This window comes from Carassius auratus, chromosome 28 (genome assembly GCF_003368295.1).
Source record: "Carassius auratus strain Wakin chromosome 28, ASM336829v1, whole genome shotgun sequence".
Lineage (NCBI taxonomy): Eukaryota > Metazoa > Chordata > Actinopteri > Cypriniformes > Cyprinidae > Carassius > Carassius auratus.
Window position 1 is genome coordinate 7,149,900 of NC_039270.1, and position 18,846 is coordinate 7,168,745.

Below are 18,846 nucleotides of genomic sequence, written 5' to 3' on the forward strand. Positions count from 1 at the left end.
TTCTTTAATGATTTTTTAAACCTCATTTTACTTGATAAAAAACAGGTAATATCCGATGGAAATTAATTCCATATTTTCATTCCTCTATACATTACAGTGCATTGCTTGACATTGGTTTTTGAAACAGGAAGCAAAAAAATATCCCTTTAATGCATGCCTGGTGTCAAAATTATAACTAGCATTATTATACAAAAGTTTAGAGTACAATACACTTGGAACCTTCGATAGTATGGAATTATTCTTGTGCCAATAAAAATGAACGTATCTTTTCAAGAAACTAATGAAAATATAAATTGAAACTGAATAAAATATCTTTGAAACTGAAAAAGAATAACTCGCTGGCAAATTAATTGGCTTCGTTTATAATACACTGCATGTTTTGCTAACTATTTCTCATATTTCTTTCGCTGATCTGAACTTACAAATGCGCTTCCAGAGTTTTCATTTACGCTTCTGATTTTTTCGTTTACGCTTCTGATTTTTTCGTTCGCAATTCTGACACAAACCTACCGTGTGGGCGGGCTTAACAGCGGTTTGCTCTCATTGGCTGGTGAGATTTAGATTGACGGCTCCTTGAACCGGAAGGAGAGACTTCAGCGGCGCGAATTTTGAGTTCTGTGTAACATCAACAATATTTATAAAACCAAGATGAGTAATCAGGAGCGGCACGGAGCGTCATCAACATCCTCAACCGCAGGGCATTCGAGGCAGCCTGAGGTAAGTTTAATATCAAATCAGTAGACAAATCTAGAAACAAGTTTTTTCTGCTCTCTATCCAAGTTAGCTGCGTGCTATGTCTTTATGTCTAGTAGATCGATCTTGACGTGTTAATTATTATTATTCACATGACTGCAGTGCATTTTTTGTAGTTTGAATACTTTGATTGCTACTAGGGCTGCTCGGATCACGATCGGCCGATCGTTAATGCGCATCTCGTCAGTAAAGCCGGTTCTCTAATCAGCAGTTAATTCCATCAGGTGCCTGATTTCACATAGAGCAGCTGTTACTACACAGAGCCGTTGTTAACTGAGAAGATGCGCAAATAAACGCTGAAAATGAACGTGGATTTGCACAGTTTCTCTATTAACAACGGCTCTGTGTAGTAACAGCTGCTCTATGTGAAATCACTTAACGTTACCTGATGGAATTAACTGCTGATTAGCAACAGGCTTACCTGACAAGATGCGCATAACGATCGGCCAAATTAAATCGGAACACCCCTTATTGCTCCCCCAACATTTTTATTATACCCCAACATATGTGATGCATTCAAGGGTGTTACATGATGTAATTTAACCAAAGATCTCAGACTGATCTTTATTCTGCAGCAAGGCTCAAATGTTGGTGCAGCAGATGCTGCATCAGCTATACAAAACATCATAGAGGTGCTCAACCAGTCGCTGGGTAAAACCAGCACGAGGCAGAGTCAGAATCAGGGGCAGCGCTCAGGACAGTGCCAGACTGTGGACCAAGAGATGGCCAGGTTTCAGCTTGCAGTCATGACTGAGAACAATGACAGTTTGCAATGCAGTTTTGTTCACATGCAGCTTAGGCATTTATCAGATACTTTTATCCAAAGCAACTTGCATAAACCTACATAGAGTAGCATAAGCAATCTGTCACATAATGTATATATTTGTTCTACTGTACACATTTGGAGTTACTAACTTTTGATTTAATCCTCTCTTGAAGGTCTTTCCCAGGATTTTTTAAGCGGGGATCCAAAAGGCGTTTACCCAGCTGTAGTAAACCAGCCAAGTTCATAAAAGCTTGGAAACCATTTGCGTTTTCAGCGTTCCTTTTAAATAAAAATGTAGAAATGACCCCTTCATCAGCAGAGGAGCTGCAACACATGCAGGCTGGACTGGGGAAACGACATCTGTCAATGACTGATGATTTGACTCATTCAGAGGTAATGCATAAAATATCCATTCATAGGTGATGCATAGAATAACTTTATTTGTAATAATAATTTGTTGTAATTGTGGATTTTAGGTTTCCAGCTTGTTTTGTGATACCTACCCCAAAATGAAGTCAGCATCTGGAGGATGGCTCCTCTACAAAGCATCTGGTACTATTTGGACACCACTACAAGTTCTAAGTGCAAGTTACAGAGATTCAGAGAATCACACAATGCAACTAGTTTCATGTATATATTTGTTCATGTACGTATAAATAGGTTGGTATAGTCAGTATTCATGTTTCCATAAAACATCATCATTCAAAGTCAATACCTGAGAATGAACAGCGAAATAATTAAATATTACAAAAATGCTGATCGTGTCCATATAATGAAATACTTTTTTTGTTAAAAACAAAAAACACATTACTCCTCTCACACTTTTGCTATTTGGACAAAAACAAAATATTATTTTGCATTTGACTATCAAAAAGTCTGGTTAAGAATGCTACGAGGGAGTAAATATGTGTTTTTAACCTCAGTATCATCAAAATGCCTTTATTATTGAATGTATTATATTATCTGGTATGATTATAGTATGATTATCAGGTTAATTCATTTGATTAATTTATTTCTTTTACAGTTTATTTTCTGTTTGTGAGGGTATATAAAAATTGTTTTCCATAAAGCAGTTTGTAAGACTTTTAAAGGTTGATCTATATTGATGATGTTGTATATGATGTTATTTTTATTCAGGTGGACAGGGAAGGCGGCGTTTGAATCTTGTTCCCCCGGAGTCTGAAGGATACAGTGGCAGTACCATCAGATGTGCAACTGGAGGGGGGAAGACTATGCTGTATATTGTACCGTTACAGGATGATTTCGATCTTTCTCCTCTTCCCTCTGATGCACAGGAATTTTCGCTAATGCCAAAAGCAGAGTGCAAGAAATGTTTTAAAATGATGCCACTTCAAATTCTTGCCTTGCATGTGAGGGAATGCGATACTCTGGAATATGAGACACTCTCAGATTCGGAACCAGAGGTAAAATTTGTTTATTTTTTTTGGTTACCTTTTAAGTACCTTATGTAGGCTGCACACAGATACCCTCATGTTACGACTCGATACATATCACAATACGGTATTATTGCGATACTCCAAAACGTATAACAAATTAACTGTTGATTAAAATGCTTAATTTGGTATTACATTGTGTGTGAATTAATATCTTGGACTTGGTGCTAGAAACCCAATGAACAGGACAAAAGTGACACCAGAATAAAAGTATTCATGATTCTGCATCTGAAAATACAGAATTAAATTAAACGAATATGCTGTACTCTTTCACTGACTAACTATATACAATACATATTGTCACTATCACCGATATATATTGTTGCATTTTTGTATTGCGATACCCCTATTGCATATGGAAATGTTTTTTTACATAAATATATATTTTTTTTGTCTGTAACCAGGTAACTAATTCACCACCAGCCTTCGAGGAAAAGGTAATTTACTTCTGGCATGGGATAACATCCTTCTGACTGCTTTTAGTATTTTACTTAATTACTTGCTTTTTAGTTGACAGATGCAAAGTGTCCTGTGTGCATGAAAACGTTTCCTCTTCTGGAATTGGAGTTCCATGCAAGCTTTTGTGGTGACTTGGAAAGGTAATGCAATACACATAGCATTGTAGAAACTGCAGTCTAATTTTATGATGCGTGATGTATATTTTGACATTTCTTGTTGAATCAAAAGCATGTTTATATGGAAAATTAGACTTTAATGCAAATTAGCTACATATAAATGCACTGAATTAAATATTTTTACTTCACATAAACCGTAATATATTTTCACAGTTGCTTTTCTTCCTAGTTCAGAGTCCCTTCAGACAAAGAGCCCTGATATAATGAAGCCAGACAATGAAGAGATGTCATGGTACTTTCATTTAAAAAAGTAACATTAATATTGTCAAGTAATATTTACTTTTAAAATTTATAACTTATGTATCATGCTGTCTAAACCATGCCGTGCTGAATATTTAAAAGATTTAACAGTTAAATATAAAAACAATTTACAGTGAGGAGGATGTCCTACGATGGCTAGCTGCTCAAGTTGACACCTCCAAGGATTTCAGCATCTGTGTGTCCAGAATTAACCTTGTGGAACGAGGTCTGTTACTTTGGAGGCGACAAAAGATCAGCTCCCCGGTCAACACTTTAAAGATTACTTTCTTAGGAGAGGCTGGAGTTGACACAGGTGCTCTACGAAAAGAATTCCTGACAGGTCAGAAGTTTTTTATTTTTTTTACTTTGTAACATATCTTAAAAGCTACACCAAAAAACATTTGATTTCTTGTTAATTTGTTATGGTTAGATATATATATTTTTTGTATATGTGTATATATAGAACTGATTGGTGGCATAGAGACCAGACTCTTCGAAGGAGAGGAGGGCAAAGGCAAAATGCCGAAATATTCATTGAATGATCTTGACAATGGCCTGTTTCGGTAAGTGTTTCTCCTCAAAACAATATGTCACCCAAAAATTAATGTTGTCACTTATTCACACTCATGTCATTACAAAAACTTAAGTGTGCTTTTTTCTGTGAAAAGAAAATCTCAGCTGTTGTTGTCTGTACATTTCTGGATCTAAATAGGAAACATTTGTTTTAGGCTGAACAATCCTTTCAAAAGCAAATGTAATTTAAACATGTAAATTTCAAATATACACTAACTGGTAAATTGTAAAATTCTACAATACTGTGTTTCTTGTTACTTGTCATTGCAACAGAGTTGCTGGGGAGGTCTTTGCTGTTAGCCTTGCCCAGGGTGGCCCAGCTCAAGATTTCTTCAGGACTGGTGCTACGATTTTCTGTTGAGTGGAACCCTTGAAAACGCTAACAAGGATAACGTTTACGATGCTGAGTTTTCACCACTGATTAAAATGGTATCAGAAAACAAATTATCTTAGTTTCTTTCTATTGCATGTATTTTTTTTTTTAAGTGTACACTTATAGATTTTCCTTTACTTAAAGATCGAGGAGGCCTCAGACTTATCATCTTACAGTGAACAGATTGTCAACTGTGGCTACACGGGGCCTATAAATGAGGACAACAAGCAGAATATAACAAGGTTTTACTCTGCAATATTAACATTAACACTGAAATATTTGTTTTATTTCTTTAAAGAGCGATTGTAATGCATGCTGCTGCTCGAAGAACACTCATGCTTCAGCAGCTCCGTGAAGGTTTGCAGCTTTACCGTTTAATTGACACTATGGAAAAGAACAGGGAAGTGTGCCGCAGCCTCTTTGTTGTGCAAGGTGGTAATGATAAGGTGAAGTGATAGGATTTCAAAAATGTACCAGTTAAATTTTGCATAGCTGTTTTAAAAGATGTTACAGCAATAATCCTTAAATTATTTGTATTGCATGATGCTGTTTATATAATGTTTGTCATTTTTGTTGTGTTTCAGGTGGACTCTCATTACATTGTATCCCATCTTGCTCCACAAATGAGTGAGAGAGGCACTCTAAAATATACCAAAGAGGTCCAAATACTGAATCACTTCCAGGATTTTCTGATGGAGCTTGAAGGTAAGTTTGTATTCATTTCAGGTGTTAATGCAGGTGTTTTTTATATTTCTACACTGGTAAAACTGATAACTGATTGATCAGATCATTACTCCAGTCTTCAGTGTCACATCACTCTTTAGAAATCATTCTAATATGCAGATTTGATGCTTAAGAAACATCTCAGATTATTATTGTTGGAAAAAGTTAACATAGCTTAACATTATTGTGGAAGTAGTTATGCTTTTTCATAATTCTTTGAAGAATAGAGAGATCATTTATTATTGCATTAATTACATAGAAGTCTTTTGTAACATTATAAATACCTCCTTGCATCAATTTAATACACCCTTAATGAATACAATTATTCATTTGTCTTTTTGTCTTTTTAGAATCTTACCAAAAATGTTTCAATGTTATCATTGTTTCCACACGCGCATCAAAAACTGATTTCAACATTAAGTTATTGAGCATCATATTAGAATGATTTGTGAAGGATCATGTGACACTGAAGTAATGATGCTGAACATTCTGCTTTGATAACAGAAATAAATTACAAATGGTACAATTTTCAAAATGTTGTGATTGTTATAAATGGTTATTAAAAACATTGTACATTTTACTGCCCTAGATGGAGATGCTCAGGATGAGGCAGCACTCTCTGTGCCACAGGTGATGCAGTGGCTGACTGGTCAAGCGCATAGGCACCTGCTTCTGTCAGAGAGAGAGGCCTTTAAAATTACTGTTCAGTTTGACCACACTTGTATGCAACGACTGCCAAGCCACACACTTTGCTATCCAATCATCAGTGCATGCACCCAAACCATTACTTTTCCCACTGCACATCTGTCAAATTGTAATGAATTTAAAGAAATAATGAAAACAGCAGTGCAACACGGAGGTTGCTTTTATAGGGTGTAGATTTTAAAATGAACTCCAAATGTCCACATAGTCCACATCTCTCAATAGTTTTAATTTAATCTTTAAAGTTCAGAGATACAATGTTCAACGTGTTAATAACTTTACATGCTTCTGAATGGTTACATGTTTTACAGCATTGTATAAAATTAAATGTTTTACTGGCAAATAACTGAATTTCTTTAATTAAAATTCTGACAGAACTGCATGTGTACTTCTGAGTGTTTTACTTAAACATTTAAATGTTAAATAGAGCACAATCTTTTGATGATAGAAAGTGTCTGGACATAGAGCTCCCTGTCATTCAATGGTGATGTCAAGGGATTAATTAATCCACGCAGAACGGCAAGTTTTTGGTCAGAAAAAGGGCAATGGATCTCTGGCACCACCACACCATCCTCTGGGTCAGTATCAGCAGTTTCCTCTCGAAAAAGTTGCTCCACCACCTGAAAAAAGAAACCATTGTTATTTTACAATATTAACTGCTTTTAATTATAAAAACTTTAGGCTGACCTAAATTAGTTAGTTTGATAAACTGGTAAATTATCTTATCCCAAAGAAGCTATATTTAAGTAAATTAATACTTCACCCAGAATGAAAATTCTGACCGTTATTTGCCTAAATGTATTTTAGGCCCTATTTATACCAGGCATTGAAATGGGTTACGATTGCTGGGGTTCTCAACTCTGGTCCTCAAGATCTACTTTCCTGCAGAGTTTAGCTCTAACCTTAATCAAATACACAAGGTTGTGGCTAAACTCTGCAAGAAAGTAGATCTTGAGGGCCAGAGTTGAGAGCCCTCTTGTTATGTCAAGATAACAGTGCCAAAAAAGTGGAAAAGCATGAATTATTCAGCTATCTGAAAAAAAATAAAAACAGGAAAACTATAAAAACATTTACATTACAATTAACAATACATTTATCTTTGATAGCTCTAAAATTAAATCTTCAATTGAATACTTTTACATTAGTCAAATGAAAAGTAAAGAACTGAAAAACTAAGCAGTCGAGTCGCTTCATTAAATTAAAGTTAAACCACTGGAGTCACATGTATTACTTAAATGACACATGATTTCCGGGGCTTGAAAGTGGTAGTTATGTGTAGCTGTCAATAGAGACAGAAATATCTCAGATTTCATTAAAAAAGATCATTTGTGTTCTGAAGATAGATGAAAGTTACAGGTATGAAATGACATGAGCATTGATATTTTCAGTTGAAATACCTTTTAAGGTTGAGCAAATGAAAACAGAATTTGCATTTTTGGATGTGTAATCTTTCTAACTTTGCATATAGACGCTTAAAGCATACCTCTATATCTGGCTCATCCACTGGTGTCTGTAACATTCCGATGTACCAAAGCTGTTCTGGTGAAAGATTTCCCTCTGTTCTGATCGGATGGTTGTTCCAGCTCCCCGTGAAGCCCTTCAGGTCCGATTTCAACCGTGGAAGAATTGCATAGTGCACACAAAAGAGGTGCAGCTCATCGGATAGATCAAGCACTCGCTCTTCTTCCATTGTATGCAGGACTTCATAATATTTACAAGAGACGGCTGACCAAACATCACACCACAGATGCTCAATTCTAAAATAAGAAACAAGTATGCACAAATCATAGCTTACAAAATAGTAAAAAAAAAGCAAATAATTCTAATTGCTACATTACAAAGTTCAGGTTTCGAAGATATGTCATGGTGTGACCTGTAAACTAAATTGAAAGATCACCAATTTTAAAGCTGCACATGGAGCAATTTGAGAAAATTCTTTGCATGTGCTTACATTTTCAGTCTCCCACAACTGAATGTATATAAATGGAAGTCAATATAACAAATGGTGTAGTGTGACCACCCCTTTAATCAAATAAATTTGCTCATTGTTAGTGAGTTTCAACATTAGACTCGAGTGGTTTCTGCTGAGATTAAATTAGAGATGTTTGTTTGTGGCATCATGTGTAAGGCAAGTGACTGTGCCCCACAAGAAATAAAGAGCATGTGATGCAACTTTTAATGATTTGAACCTTTGATTATGCACACTTTTTCCAGAAATGAAACTGCCTCGGCCCGTTCCTCGTACTGAAAACATGCAACGAGCGATGTCCACATTTTCAACTCCCTGGTCACCACGTACTCTGGAAAAGATTTAGACAACATGCATGCATGGTGCTATTGATTTACAAACTTTTAGTTCCTGTAATTGTATGTTTATTGTCAATTATTGCCCTGATTATCACTTTCAGTTTTGTGGAGACTGCTGATAAAAGCATCACTAAGTGCGAATTATCAAAGAGGCGATCTGACAAAAGATTTGAAGAGGTCTCATTCATAGGTTCAAACACTAAGAAATCATCATGACTAACATGTCATGTAGTAAAGATAATTTTTACCTCGATGGCCACCCATGTTTGTGGATACCCTCCAAAAAAAATGAGAAAGCAGTCGATGCTTTGTTGTTTGCAGCAGCATCAAGATACAGGATCTAAAATTAAAAAGATTTTAATATTTTATAACAGAACATTTACTTTTGATACCAATTTGTAGTGAGAAATCTGGAAACTATTATAACCTTGAGTTTAAAAACAGACCATACAAAAAGTCTGACAAACAGTACCTTCCTTGAGAATCCATCAATCCCACCAAATATCACAATGTTGAATCTAAAGACAAATACAGATACAAATATGCTGTTTATTGCAAGTAATTTTTTTTATGTACATATGGACGCATCACTGTGTGAAGATAGCAATATTTTTGTATGTGTGTGCATGCAAGTGAAATTTAGAGTGCAAATACTCACGTGATTAGTTTATGGTTGGTATCCACATGAACTAAGGACAATGGAGCAGGAACGGAATAACTTCTACGAGCTACAAAACCAAGCTGGAACATTCTGGCCAAAATTCCAGCTCCATCCACCCGTTGCATACTGGCCTTCACCCTGTGCCATTGTATGCGGTGTCCTCTAGCCAAAAGTTCCCCTTTCACTAGCCTGTAACCGGCATGGGGCATTCTTATTTTTATTGATCTCACCACACGATCAAGTTCATTATCTGATATGCTGGAATAGCAGCCTCTGACAGAGAGGGACTGCTCCTTCAGTCTTCTGTTCATTGTTCTTCTGGAAACACCACAGAGCTGTGCAAGAGTTTTTACAGGAAGAGCAGTAGTGAGAAGTTCTTTAAGGTCATCCCTGCTGATTTCCAAACGTGGGCGTCCCAGGTTTCCCCAGGTGTAAGTTACAATTTCTGATGCGTTTCCTGAAGTCTCTTCCAAATTCAGAGATATATTAACTACGTTGATTAACTCCTGTAGACCCATAATTAAATTATCTGGGATGTTAACATGATTTGATGCATTAGTAGCCAAAGCAAGTTCTTGCTGAGCAACATCCAGGAGGTAATCCAAATCTATAGCTTCATTCCGACAAATCAAGTTAAACTTGGTTAGCATACGCTGCAAGATATCCTCTTGCACTTGTTCCTGCAGGTATAAACAATGCCTGGTTAGCCTACATATCAAGGTAACTATAATGCCATGCTGATGTTGCCAAGTTTAGCAGGGTAATGTTAGACATATAAAATCCCTTGCGTATTAAAAAAACAGCTAAAAAGTTAACCAAGTTTGTTATATTATGCATTCTATAGAATAACATGAATGGATGTAAGCCTACCTGGAGAAGTGACATTTCTCTTTGGCCCTAAAAAGTAATATAAAAATAAAATAAGATTTTATTTTTGTATGGACAATCACAGAGATAGAATAATTTACTTAACGGTTAACAACACTGTTATTAAATACAAAAGAATATGATTTATTTTAGATGATTCAAGAAAAAATATTTTAAGAAGTAAGTTACCAGGGCTGCGTTTCACAAACGCACGGTAACAATTAAACATGACTTACAACCAGCCATCACTGTGTTTTACAATCGCTACCTCGCAATGCTTCAGAAACGCAGCCCAGATAATTAATGAACGATCTAACGTTAAATAAAGACATAACTTAGATAGAGAGCAGAAAAAACTTGTTTCTAGATTTGTCTACTGATTTGATATTAAACTTACCTCAGGCTGCCTCGAATGCCCTGCGGTTGAGGATGTTGATGACGCTCCGTGCCGCTCCTGATTACTCATCTTGGTTTTATAAATATTGTTGATGTTACACAGAACTCAAAATTCGCGCCGCTGAAGTCTCTCCTTCCGGTTCAAGGAGCCGTCAATCTAAATCTCACCAGCCAATGAGAGCAAACCGCTGTTAAGCCCGCCCACACGGTAGGTTTGTGTCAGAATTGCGAACGAAAACTTCAGAAGCGTAAACGAAAAAATCAGAAGCGTAAATGAAAACTCTGGAAGCGCATTTGTAAGTTCAGATCAGCGAAAGAAATATGAGAAATAGTTAGCAAAACATGCAGTGTATTAAAAACGAAGCCAATTAATTTGCCAGCGAGTTATTCTTTTTCAGTTTCAAAGATATTTTATTCAGTTTCAATTTATATTTTCATTAGTTTCTTGAAAAGATACGTTCATTTTTATTGGCACTAGATTAATTCCATACGATACTGAAATGTTTCTTATAAAACATAGCAGAGAAAGAATTACCCTGTCCTTCACTAGTAGCCAACCTAAAATTTTGTGCATTCTCATATTAATCAACCTTTCTCTTACAATTCAGAATTAGTCTTGCAGCTCTATTCTGGACTAAATGTAATTTTCCTAATTTTTTTCTCGATGCACTTGACCATACCACTAATATATCAGTTTATATTATATTATAATTGCATACAGTGATTTTGAATGATAAATGAGGTACGGTTATGCTTCATAGTGCAGTGAGATGAACTTGTGTCCTCAGGTAAAGGCATGAACTCACAGCCTTTAAAGAAGAATTTCTTCAAATGTTTCTCAGAGTGGATGGAAAGCAGCCCTGTCTTCTGCTTCACTGAAGGCAGCTCGAAAGAAACAACTTTTCTCTCCCCTCCACTTACTCAATACTGTCTCATATATACCTTTAATGGAAATTCTTTAGATGGCTTCATTTTATTTCTGTTTGTGTGAACAGGAGCTTTAACAAGCTTCTACCTCACCCTTTCAGAAACACTCTCTGTCTTTCAGTCCCTGGGGTTCCTTTCAAAGGCAGAGAGAGAAAGAGAAAGAAAGTGAGATTGAAGATGTTGCCCTTTTCAATAGTTGAGAACAGTGTGAATGCTGTTTACATGAAAACATAAACTGAACATTTATTCATATGTAAACAAAGGTACGTGCTCCAACAGCCACAAAGCAGCAATAATGTCAAAAGATTTGATTGTAGCTAGTTCAGTAATGGCTGTATTCTAGTTTCAAGGTAATTAACTAAACATGGTCCTTTTTTTTTTTTTTTTTTTGCTAGATGCAGTAGAAATGCATATTTAAATCAAATAAACTTGATTTTGCTTATTTCAAGATAACAGTAAGGTAAAAGAAGAATCGACAGATATGAAACAATTGATGCTCATTTGATCAAGCTCAAAATTTAATTATGTATCTTTTATTCTGTATTTAATAAGAACTTAATGCATTCTCAAAATTAACTTGAAATGAACTCTGCATTCAGTGCATTCATTAACACTTGAACCACACTTTGCAAAACATATCATGAAATTCAGTTCAACCTCAATGCCATGCAGTGAAAACTGTGCTTAATTGCCATGGAAAGAATGTCACATTGCAACAAATAAGGCCTTAGGAACACCTCCATTCCCAAAAGTTATTAAAAAAAAATGCACTATACAGTATATCTGCTTATGCCTCTAAAGAAATTTCATGTTTTATGCATTCCTTTGAAATTATGAGCTCTGAATTAGGCTGACAGTCCCTGCTGCTGAAAAAGACCTCAATTGGAGGAGAGCAGTCCATTAACAAGGTCATGTATGCAATGTGTCTGCCAAAGCACATTATTAATCACTCTGCATGGTGTGTGAGGCTGGAACTCTATGTTGTGGTTTCTCTGTACCAAGTTCTCTGATGCTATTGCTTGAAATACTTGGAATACAGATGGCTATAAAATAACATATCCTGTAAAAGAGAAAGAAACAGGCCTTTAATCTTGGGGTTATAGAGAGTAAACCCTTCTTCACATGTGGTGCCTTAAACTTTGCGGTTGTTATGAAAATCAGGATGAATCTTTTTTTTTTATGTGATACACATTTTCTCATTATTGTGATTCATGTGTAAGTTGCAATATACAGGCTCCTTTGGAAGCAAAAAACAAACACATTTTGTATGATTCACTGCAGTTTCCAGTTGAAATCAAGACAAGAGGCAGTTAGACACCAGCTATTTGTGTTCGTTTCCACATTAATTATGATTGAAGTTGCAGACTATTGATTAATAAAGACTTTTTTTTGCATGGTTCCTTGCACAATACTAAAGCCCTGTCCAGACAGAGACATGTATCGCTGTATACGCATACATTTTGTACCATATAGGTGTTTCGTCCACACGGATCCGGCATTTTGGGAGAGTGAAACTGATATTTTTTGAAACCGTGTTCCAGAGTGGATAAATTTGAAAACAACGCCACCCTTGTGTTTTGCCGCCCACATCTCGCCCCTAGTCAGACATTGCTACGTCCCGTAACAGAAACAAAAACATGAACAAACACTGAATGATTGTATTTTTATTAACTAACCTTATTCCATGTTGGATTGAATACCAACTGCAAGGTTTATGTGCATAGTGCAATATTTCTTCTTCATTTTTTGTGTATCTCTGTGACAGAATTACAACTCCACATGCTGGTCTGGCATGTATACTACATTGTTTTGTGTTGGTTTTATTGTTTTGTGTGGACGCTGATATTTCTTGAGACGAGGGAAAAAAAGCTCTGGCTTCATGTGGACGTAGCCTAAAACACTTCAACTACAGAGCATGGCATGCAAACAAATATATCATGATGTCTGCATCACATCACAACTGTCAAGGAAAATTCCAGGCTTATCCACCATTCAGTGATCACATTCACTGGAGTTCTAAACATGCACACCTGACAATACTCAATCCTTATTAACTCTGCACTGTATGTAAACACAGCACACACAGTCATGTTGTCTGGTCTCCCTTGTGGAAGGACGTCTCAGACTGAACGTGAATGGTTTACCTGTGAGCCATTACGGTCACTCCGGTTCTCCCGTATCTACCCCTATGTTCTGCTGTTTGTCTTTTACCTGTTCAACCTTCTCTTGTCATTGCTCCTAGGCTATTTTGGTAAAGAAAACAGTCTTATCAGAATTGTTGACATTTACTAAGCTGTGCAATAAGCCCATCTGTTCTAGGTTTTGGTTCTAACCAATTATTTGGAGTCTGATTTTGTGTTACAATAACCAGCTCCATGCATACAATTCTTCTGACAAGGTAAACTTGCTTGGTAGCTCACCTGGTCTTAGACTTATGCAGAGTGTTCAGATACAATTCTTGTAAAGTAACAAGTCACAATGACAGAGCTCAAAGACTTGAAGCAAGTTAAGTGGCATGGCATTTTTATCTCACACTATAAAAAAAAGAGGTTTCAAAAAAGGGTTTCACTGAACCATATAAATCAATATAAACCAATAAAGAACACTAACATTTGTGCAGACATGTTTTTTTCTTTTATAAGTCCATGTATGCTGCCTCTTTACATCAACAACTATGTGCACTTTTTTCGTATATGATGCTTATAAGACTTCTGTCTCAACTCAATATTTGTTGTTTCTGTCTGATATTGAGTTTACCCTTCCTACATGCATCACAAATGCAGCATTGCCATGGGTCTGTCATAACTGCAAATGCTGGAGGTCTTAAGACATGCGGTAATTGCTCTCAACATGTTTCTCTCTGTGCCACTTACTGACTTAAACTCAGTTGAGCTATCAGCAAAAAAAGACAGAAAGGCCAGATTTAATCACACTGCCATGCGCATTTAAATACAATGCAGAAATCTGTAGATTTGTAGAATGTCAGACTGCTGTTATCTCTATTACGGCATCTCTATTGTGCTTTTCCTTCATAAAGTTCGCTGAACATCCAGCGAGGCATGGTTTTCAAAAATGTAGTTGTCAAAGTGAGCGTTGTCTTATAAATGCTTATCGTGCAAACATCTGGACGCGTAATGTGTTATCTTGCTGACATTACACTATCTAATCCACTGATGCATTATTCATAGAGAATAATAATGAAATTAATTTAAGAATAGTCTGACAGAGCTGTTATCTAGAAGTTATCTGTGGACTAGTTCAACTAGATATGAATCGTACTAGCAGGCTCCAGGGGACCATGAAGGGCAAAGGTTAAAGGTGCTTTTTCCTTCCCTACAGCCTCTCTAAAAACGTGCTTTGTCATTTCAGACTCCCAGATGTAACAAGACAAGCTGGAGAGACTATGACATCTCCATTGCCTGAAGAAAATGTGTCATTGCCTATAAGGGTCAAGCATGTTTCTGTCACTCATGTGCATGAAGGGAGAAAAGCGAGAGTTTAGAACATACCATTTATTAAAAGACTGACATCTGTGATTTACATAATAATTTGATCATGTCATTTTTCCTGCATGGAATTCTGCATTAGACTAGCATGGACTAGACAAAAACTTGTGCACTTTAAACAGTGCCGCTGCTAGCCATTTTGGTGCCCTAAGCATAATTCCTTTATGATGCCCCACACCCCGACCCCGAGAAAGAAAAAAAAAACTTTGTTTTTGCCTGTTTAACTTTTTATTACCAAACATAACTCAATACCAATAACACACAATAGCAGCATCACAGTATAAAACTTAAGAACACTAAAAAGAGAAAGAAAATCTTCACAGCTTTGCTGACTTTGTAAACAGTCAACAGAATAGCAAAATAAAAAACAAATATCAAAATAATCCAGACTTTTTTTTTTTCCAAATTCAATGTCATAATTAAATTAAAAAAATAATCAATAAGTATTAGGGCTGTCATTTTTGTGAAAAAAATCATTTTTGCTTTTTAAGACATAAGTGTTCATTGAATCGATTGTAAAATCGATTTTCCATGTCTAACCAAAAGACGTTTCCTTTTTCAACGTCAATAAACGGACGAACGCAAAGAGAGAGCTGGAAACACTCAAGTCAGCAATATTTCTTATTTATTGGCATAAAGTTTCATGGCAAAATTTTCGGGGTCCAGAGAAGAGCGTTTTTTATTCAGTATATGTCCAGCTGTTGAGAAGATGCGCTCCGACCGCACTGATGTCCCAGGACACTCAGGTACAGCTGTGCAAAGTGGGGGTATTACTGCCAATTTTCCACCTCAAAAGCCGGTCACTATCAGCTTGCAATGGTCCTTTTCATAACTCAGAATCTCTTGTAACTAGATGCGCGAATACGGTGAATTCGCGTCTACCGTGCCGCGAGACCTCCAGACGTGCGGAAACACGTCTTTACATTGTAAGTTATAATAACATAGTTTGCTGATGCTAACATTAACGTCAGCAAGTTCGAGGCACATTTTACGATTAGCAGCAGCACGCACATGCAGCACATTTCCCTTACTTTCTAGACTAGACCAGACTATACTAGAGCAATTATTAAACATCTTTCTTGTACCCCCTTTTTTGTTACATATACATGGCTAAAATGTGCCTAATATTTCTATAGGCTAATGAAATAATTCCGGAATAAAAAAATCATTAGGCTATTTTTGGTGCCCCCTCAGCACTTGGTGCCCTACGCACAGTGCGTGATGCGGGTGTTGGGAGCGGTGGCGCTGACTTTAAATGTTTTAAAGGCGGGCGTACACTGTGCGATTTTTGCTGTCATACGAGTTCGCATGCGATTTTTTTTCAATCGTGTGGAAATCGCGTATTCTCGTATGGTCGCGGCTCGTATCATTTGCGATGAATTATGAGCCGAGCACAGTGGCTTACGAGCACTTCCCGACCTCCCGATCATTTTTAAACATGTCTAAAAAGTTTGTGAGCTATCGGTTTGAATTTGTGCCATTTGTGCTGTTGAACGAGCCGATTTGTTGATTTATCTAAAGTTGACAGATCACGAACTAGGAAAACAGTTCCTAAAAAAACAGAAAACAGAAGAAGAAAGACGAAGACGGCAGCTGAAGTCTGTCAGGAACAGCGAGCGCTGTATGATGTTTCTAGCAACGTATTCCAATGCCTTCTCTCTCTCTCCCTCTCTCTCGCTCACACACGCATATGTAGTTTACAGGGACTCTCCATAAACGTAACGGTATTCTATACTGTATATCCCCATACACTACCTCTATCCATCACGAAAAATGCATGTTTAAATTTTCTATTAAACACAGTATAGTATTTTTAAAGCCATTTGGTTTACGAGGTCACAGTAATTGTCCTCATAAACCATGTTTACATTTTAATACCCATTTCAGATATTTATAAACCATATACAATAACACACACACAGGGTAACCAATTGTCCCGGTTTCCTATTACTGAAAAATAACCTGTACGTGTAGGAAACAGTCACAGCTCATATCAATATTTTATATTTAGTTATGAGAGAGGGTGAGCAGTTATATTAGGCGCGTTCCACTTGAAGCACCGCTGCACGCACAGAATGATCACCTGTAAGACATTAAAGTACCGCGAGAGCGATTCGAATGCATTGGATATGTGTGCTCTCATATCGCTCTCAGGGTAATGTCATACAGTGATCCTTCTGTGTGTGCAGTGCTGCTTCAAGTCGAACGCGTCTATCAACTTCATGCGATTGCTTCTGGAATTCGCAGGTTGTAAAATCGTGACGTATATCATCTCGTCCGTACGATTTTCAGATAAACTCACTCGTTCCGTGTGCGTGGACATACGATCTTCCGACCATCCGAATTCACACCGTGTACGCCCGCCTTAAGTTAGCTAATGTTATATAGTGATGGCCGATTCGTGAACGAAACGTTAAATTTAACTGGTTCTTCTTAGTGAACCGGTTGAACCAGTTCACCAAATCGAACTGAATCGTTTGAAATGGTTCATGTCTCCAATAAGCATAAATCCACAAAATTACTTAAGCTGTTAACTTCTTTTACGTGACTGACACTCCCTCTGAGTCAGAATAAACCAATATCCCGGGGTAATCCATTTACTCAAACAGTACACTGAATGAAATGCTGTGAAGACCGAACTGAAGATGAACACCGAGCCGAGCCAGATAATGAACGAACAGGCCCACTGCTGGAGCAGTTCTCTTTCTCGAGTCAAGAACCAGTTGCTTCGGTTTTCGGATCACCAGTACACTCAACCGAGAATCGTTTCTGTCGGACGTGTCCGAATTGAGAACCGATGAACTGATGATATTGCGCATGCGTGTAATTTTGTAAGTATTTTGTTAAACATCGGAAAGTGTGATAAAATAACTATATTCTATTTTGATTTTTTTTATTATTATTTTTTTTAGATTGATGTTTCCAATCTGTATATTGTATATAATGTATAGGCCAAATGGGTTTTCAGGGAAGTTGGACAATAATTAAGACTCTAAAGACTCTTATGTTTAATAGGAATAAGGGATGATTTATGAGATATCTGTACTGTATTTATAGTTAATGGTGACACATTCACAAATTGAGTTTGTAGTAAATAGAACATGAACATGAGCAAACTGCAGCACGTGCCGGTTAGAGCGATTCTCGTTCTCGAGTCAAGAACCGGTTGCATCGGTTTTCGGATCATCAGTACACTCAACCGAGAATCGTTTCTGTCGGACGCGTCCGAATTGAGAACCGATGAACTGATGATACTGCGCATGCGCGATTCAGCGTGAAGCCAACTGACTCACAGCATGTCTGAACCGAAGGGATTCTTTCGGTGATTGATTCTGATTCTGTACTAGTAATGTTATGAGCGCGGGTATTTCGAGGGCTTGGATGAAGGGCAATCTGGCTAAACGTAAGTTCATTTAATAACAAATACATCGCAATGGATTATGTTTAGTAAGTGGATCATGGTTTCTGCGCTGATGACACCTAATTTATTTACTTTATATCTTCAAAACTTAAATACTCATATGCACATTATTGCTGTTACTGTATTTAGGTGTTGTTGCAAAACTCAAATGTAAACTTTTCATGATTATGAGGTTTTAACTGACTAAAGTTATGATTACTGACTTTATATATTTGAATGTTTGATAGACGTGACGCCATTACGTCATCGCCAATGACGTCATTACGTCGAGCGTGAAAGAACCGATGAACTGGTTTTTTCAACCGGTTTATTGAATCGAACCGTCCGAAAGAACCGGTTCGCGGAAAAGAATCGAACTTCCCATCACTAATGTTATAATGTGCACACTGTCTCCAACAAGCTAGAGGGCAGTAATGAGTCACAGCCAATGAAGTTGCAAGAGAAATTTGAGAGACTTGAAAGCAAGGATTTATGGTTTGACTGGTTAGTCATTGCTTTTGTTTTTCTAGTAGAAGTTTTATTAGTGATTCATTCCTTTTCTG

At 36.9% G+C, this 18,846-nt stretch overlaps 2 protein-coding genes across 4 annotated transcripts; one reads left to right on the forward strand and one right to left on the reverse strand.

The window, feature by feature from the left end:
- Positions 1-230: 230 nt before the first annotated feature.
- Positions 231-6,596, forward strand: LOC113046622 (uncharacterized). 3 transcript variants are annotated; one of them, XM_026207473.1, is made up of 15 exons: positions 231-717; positions 1,329-1,483; positions 1,693-1,912; positions 1,996-2,071; positions 2,657-2,943; positions 3,378-3,410; positions 3,484-3,572; positions 3,778-3,858; positions 3,983-4,188; positions 4,312-4,411; positions 4,695-4,850; positions 4,939-5,036; positions 5,093-5,240; positions 5,379-5,499; positions 6,107-6,596. In XM_026207473.1, the coding sequence occupies exons 1-11, from the start codon at positions 649-651 to the stop codon at positions 4,780-4,782; spliced, it is 1,404 nt and encodes a 467-aa protein (XP_026063258.1). In that variant the 5' UTR covers positions 231-648; the 3' UTR covers positions 4,783-4,850; positions 4,939-5,036; positions 5,093-5,240; positions 5,379-5,499; positions 6,107-6,596. The 3 variants fall into 3 exon arrangements, with proteins under 3 accessions (XP_026063258.1, XP_026063259.1, XP_026063260.1); XM_026207474.1 differs by having other exon boundaries at positions 5,093-5,151; XM_026207475.1 differs by having other exon boundaries at positions 3,778-3,840.
- Positions 6,597-6,611: 15 nt separating this feature from the next.
- LOC113046621 (uncharacterized) lies at positions 6,612-10,934 on the reverse strand. The gene is made up of 8 exons (XM_026207472.1): positions 10,452-10,934; positions 10,058-10,084; positions 9,185-9,867; positions 8,999-9,044; positions 8,775-8,866; positions 8,409-8,519; positions 7,703-7,976; positions 6,612-6,839 (listed from the first exon to the last, which is right to left on the reverse strand). Exons 1-8 carry the CDS (start codon positions 10,518-10,520, stop codon positions 6,639-6,641), a joined length of 1,503 nt encoding a protein of 500 aa, XP_026063257.1. The 5' UTR covers positions 10,521-10,934; the 3' UTR covers positions 6,612-6,638.
- Positions 10,935-18,846: the final 7,912 nt, after the last annotated feature.

Bases quoted from the DNA above. Each gene is read 5' to 3' on its own strand.
- LOC113046622 (XM_026207473.1), top strand. From the start codon at position 649: ATGAGTAATCAGGAGCGGCACGGAGCGTCATCAACATCCTCAACCGCA. The intron at 3,573-3,777 runs GTAATGCAATAC...TTTTCTTCCTAG, and splicing joins TTTTGTGGTGACTTGGAAAG to TTCAGAGTCCCTTCAGACAA. The intron at 4,189-4,311 runs GTCAGAAGTTTT...GTGTATATATAG, and splicing joins ACGAAAAGAATTCCTGACAG to AACTGATTGGTGGCATAGAG.
- LOC113046621 (XM_026207472.1), bottom strand. From the start codon at position 10,520: ATGAGTAATCAGGAGCGGCACGGAGCGTCATCAACATCCTCAACCGCA. The intron at 8,867-8,998 runs GTACTGTTTGTC...TTTTAATTTTAG, and splicing joins TTGATGGATTCTCAAGGAAG to ATCCTGTATCTTGATGCTGC. The intron at 6,840-7,702 runs GTATGCTTTAAG...TTCTTTTTTCAG, and splicing joins TGGATGAGCCAGATATAGAG to GTGGTGGAGCAACTTTTTCG.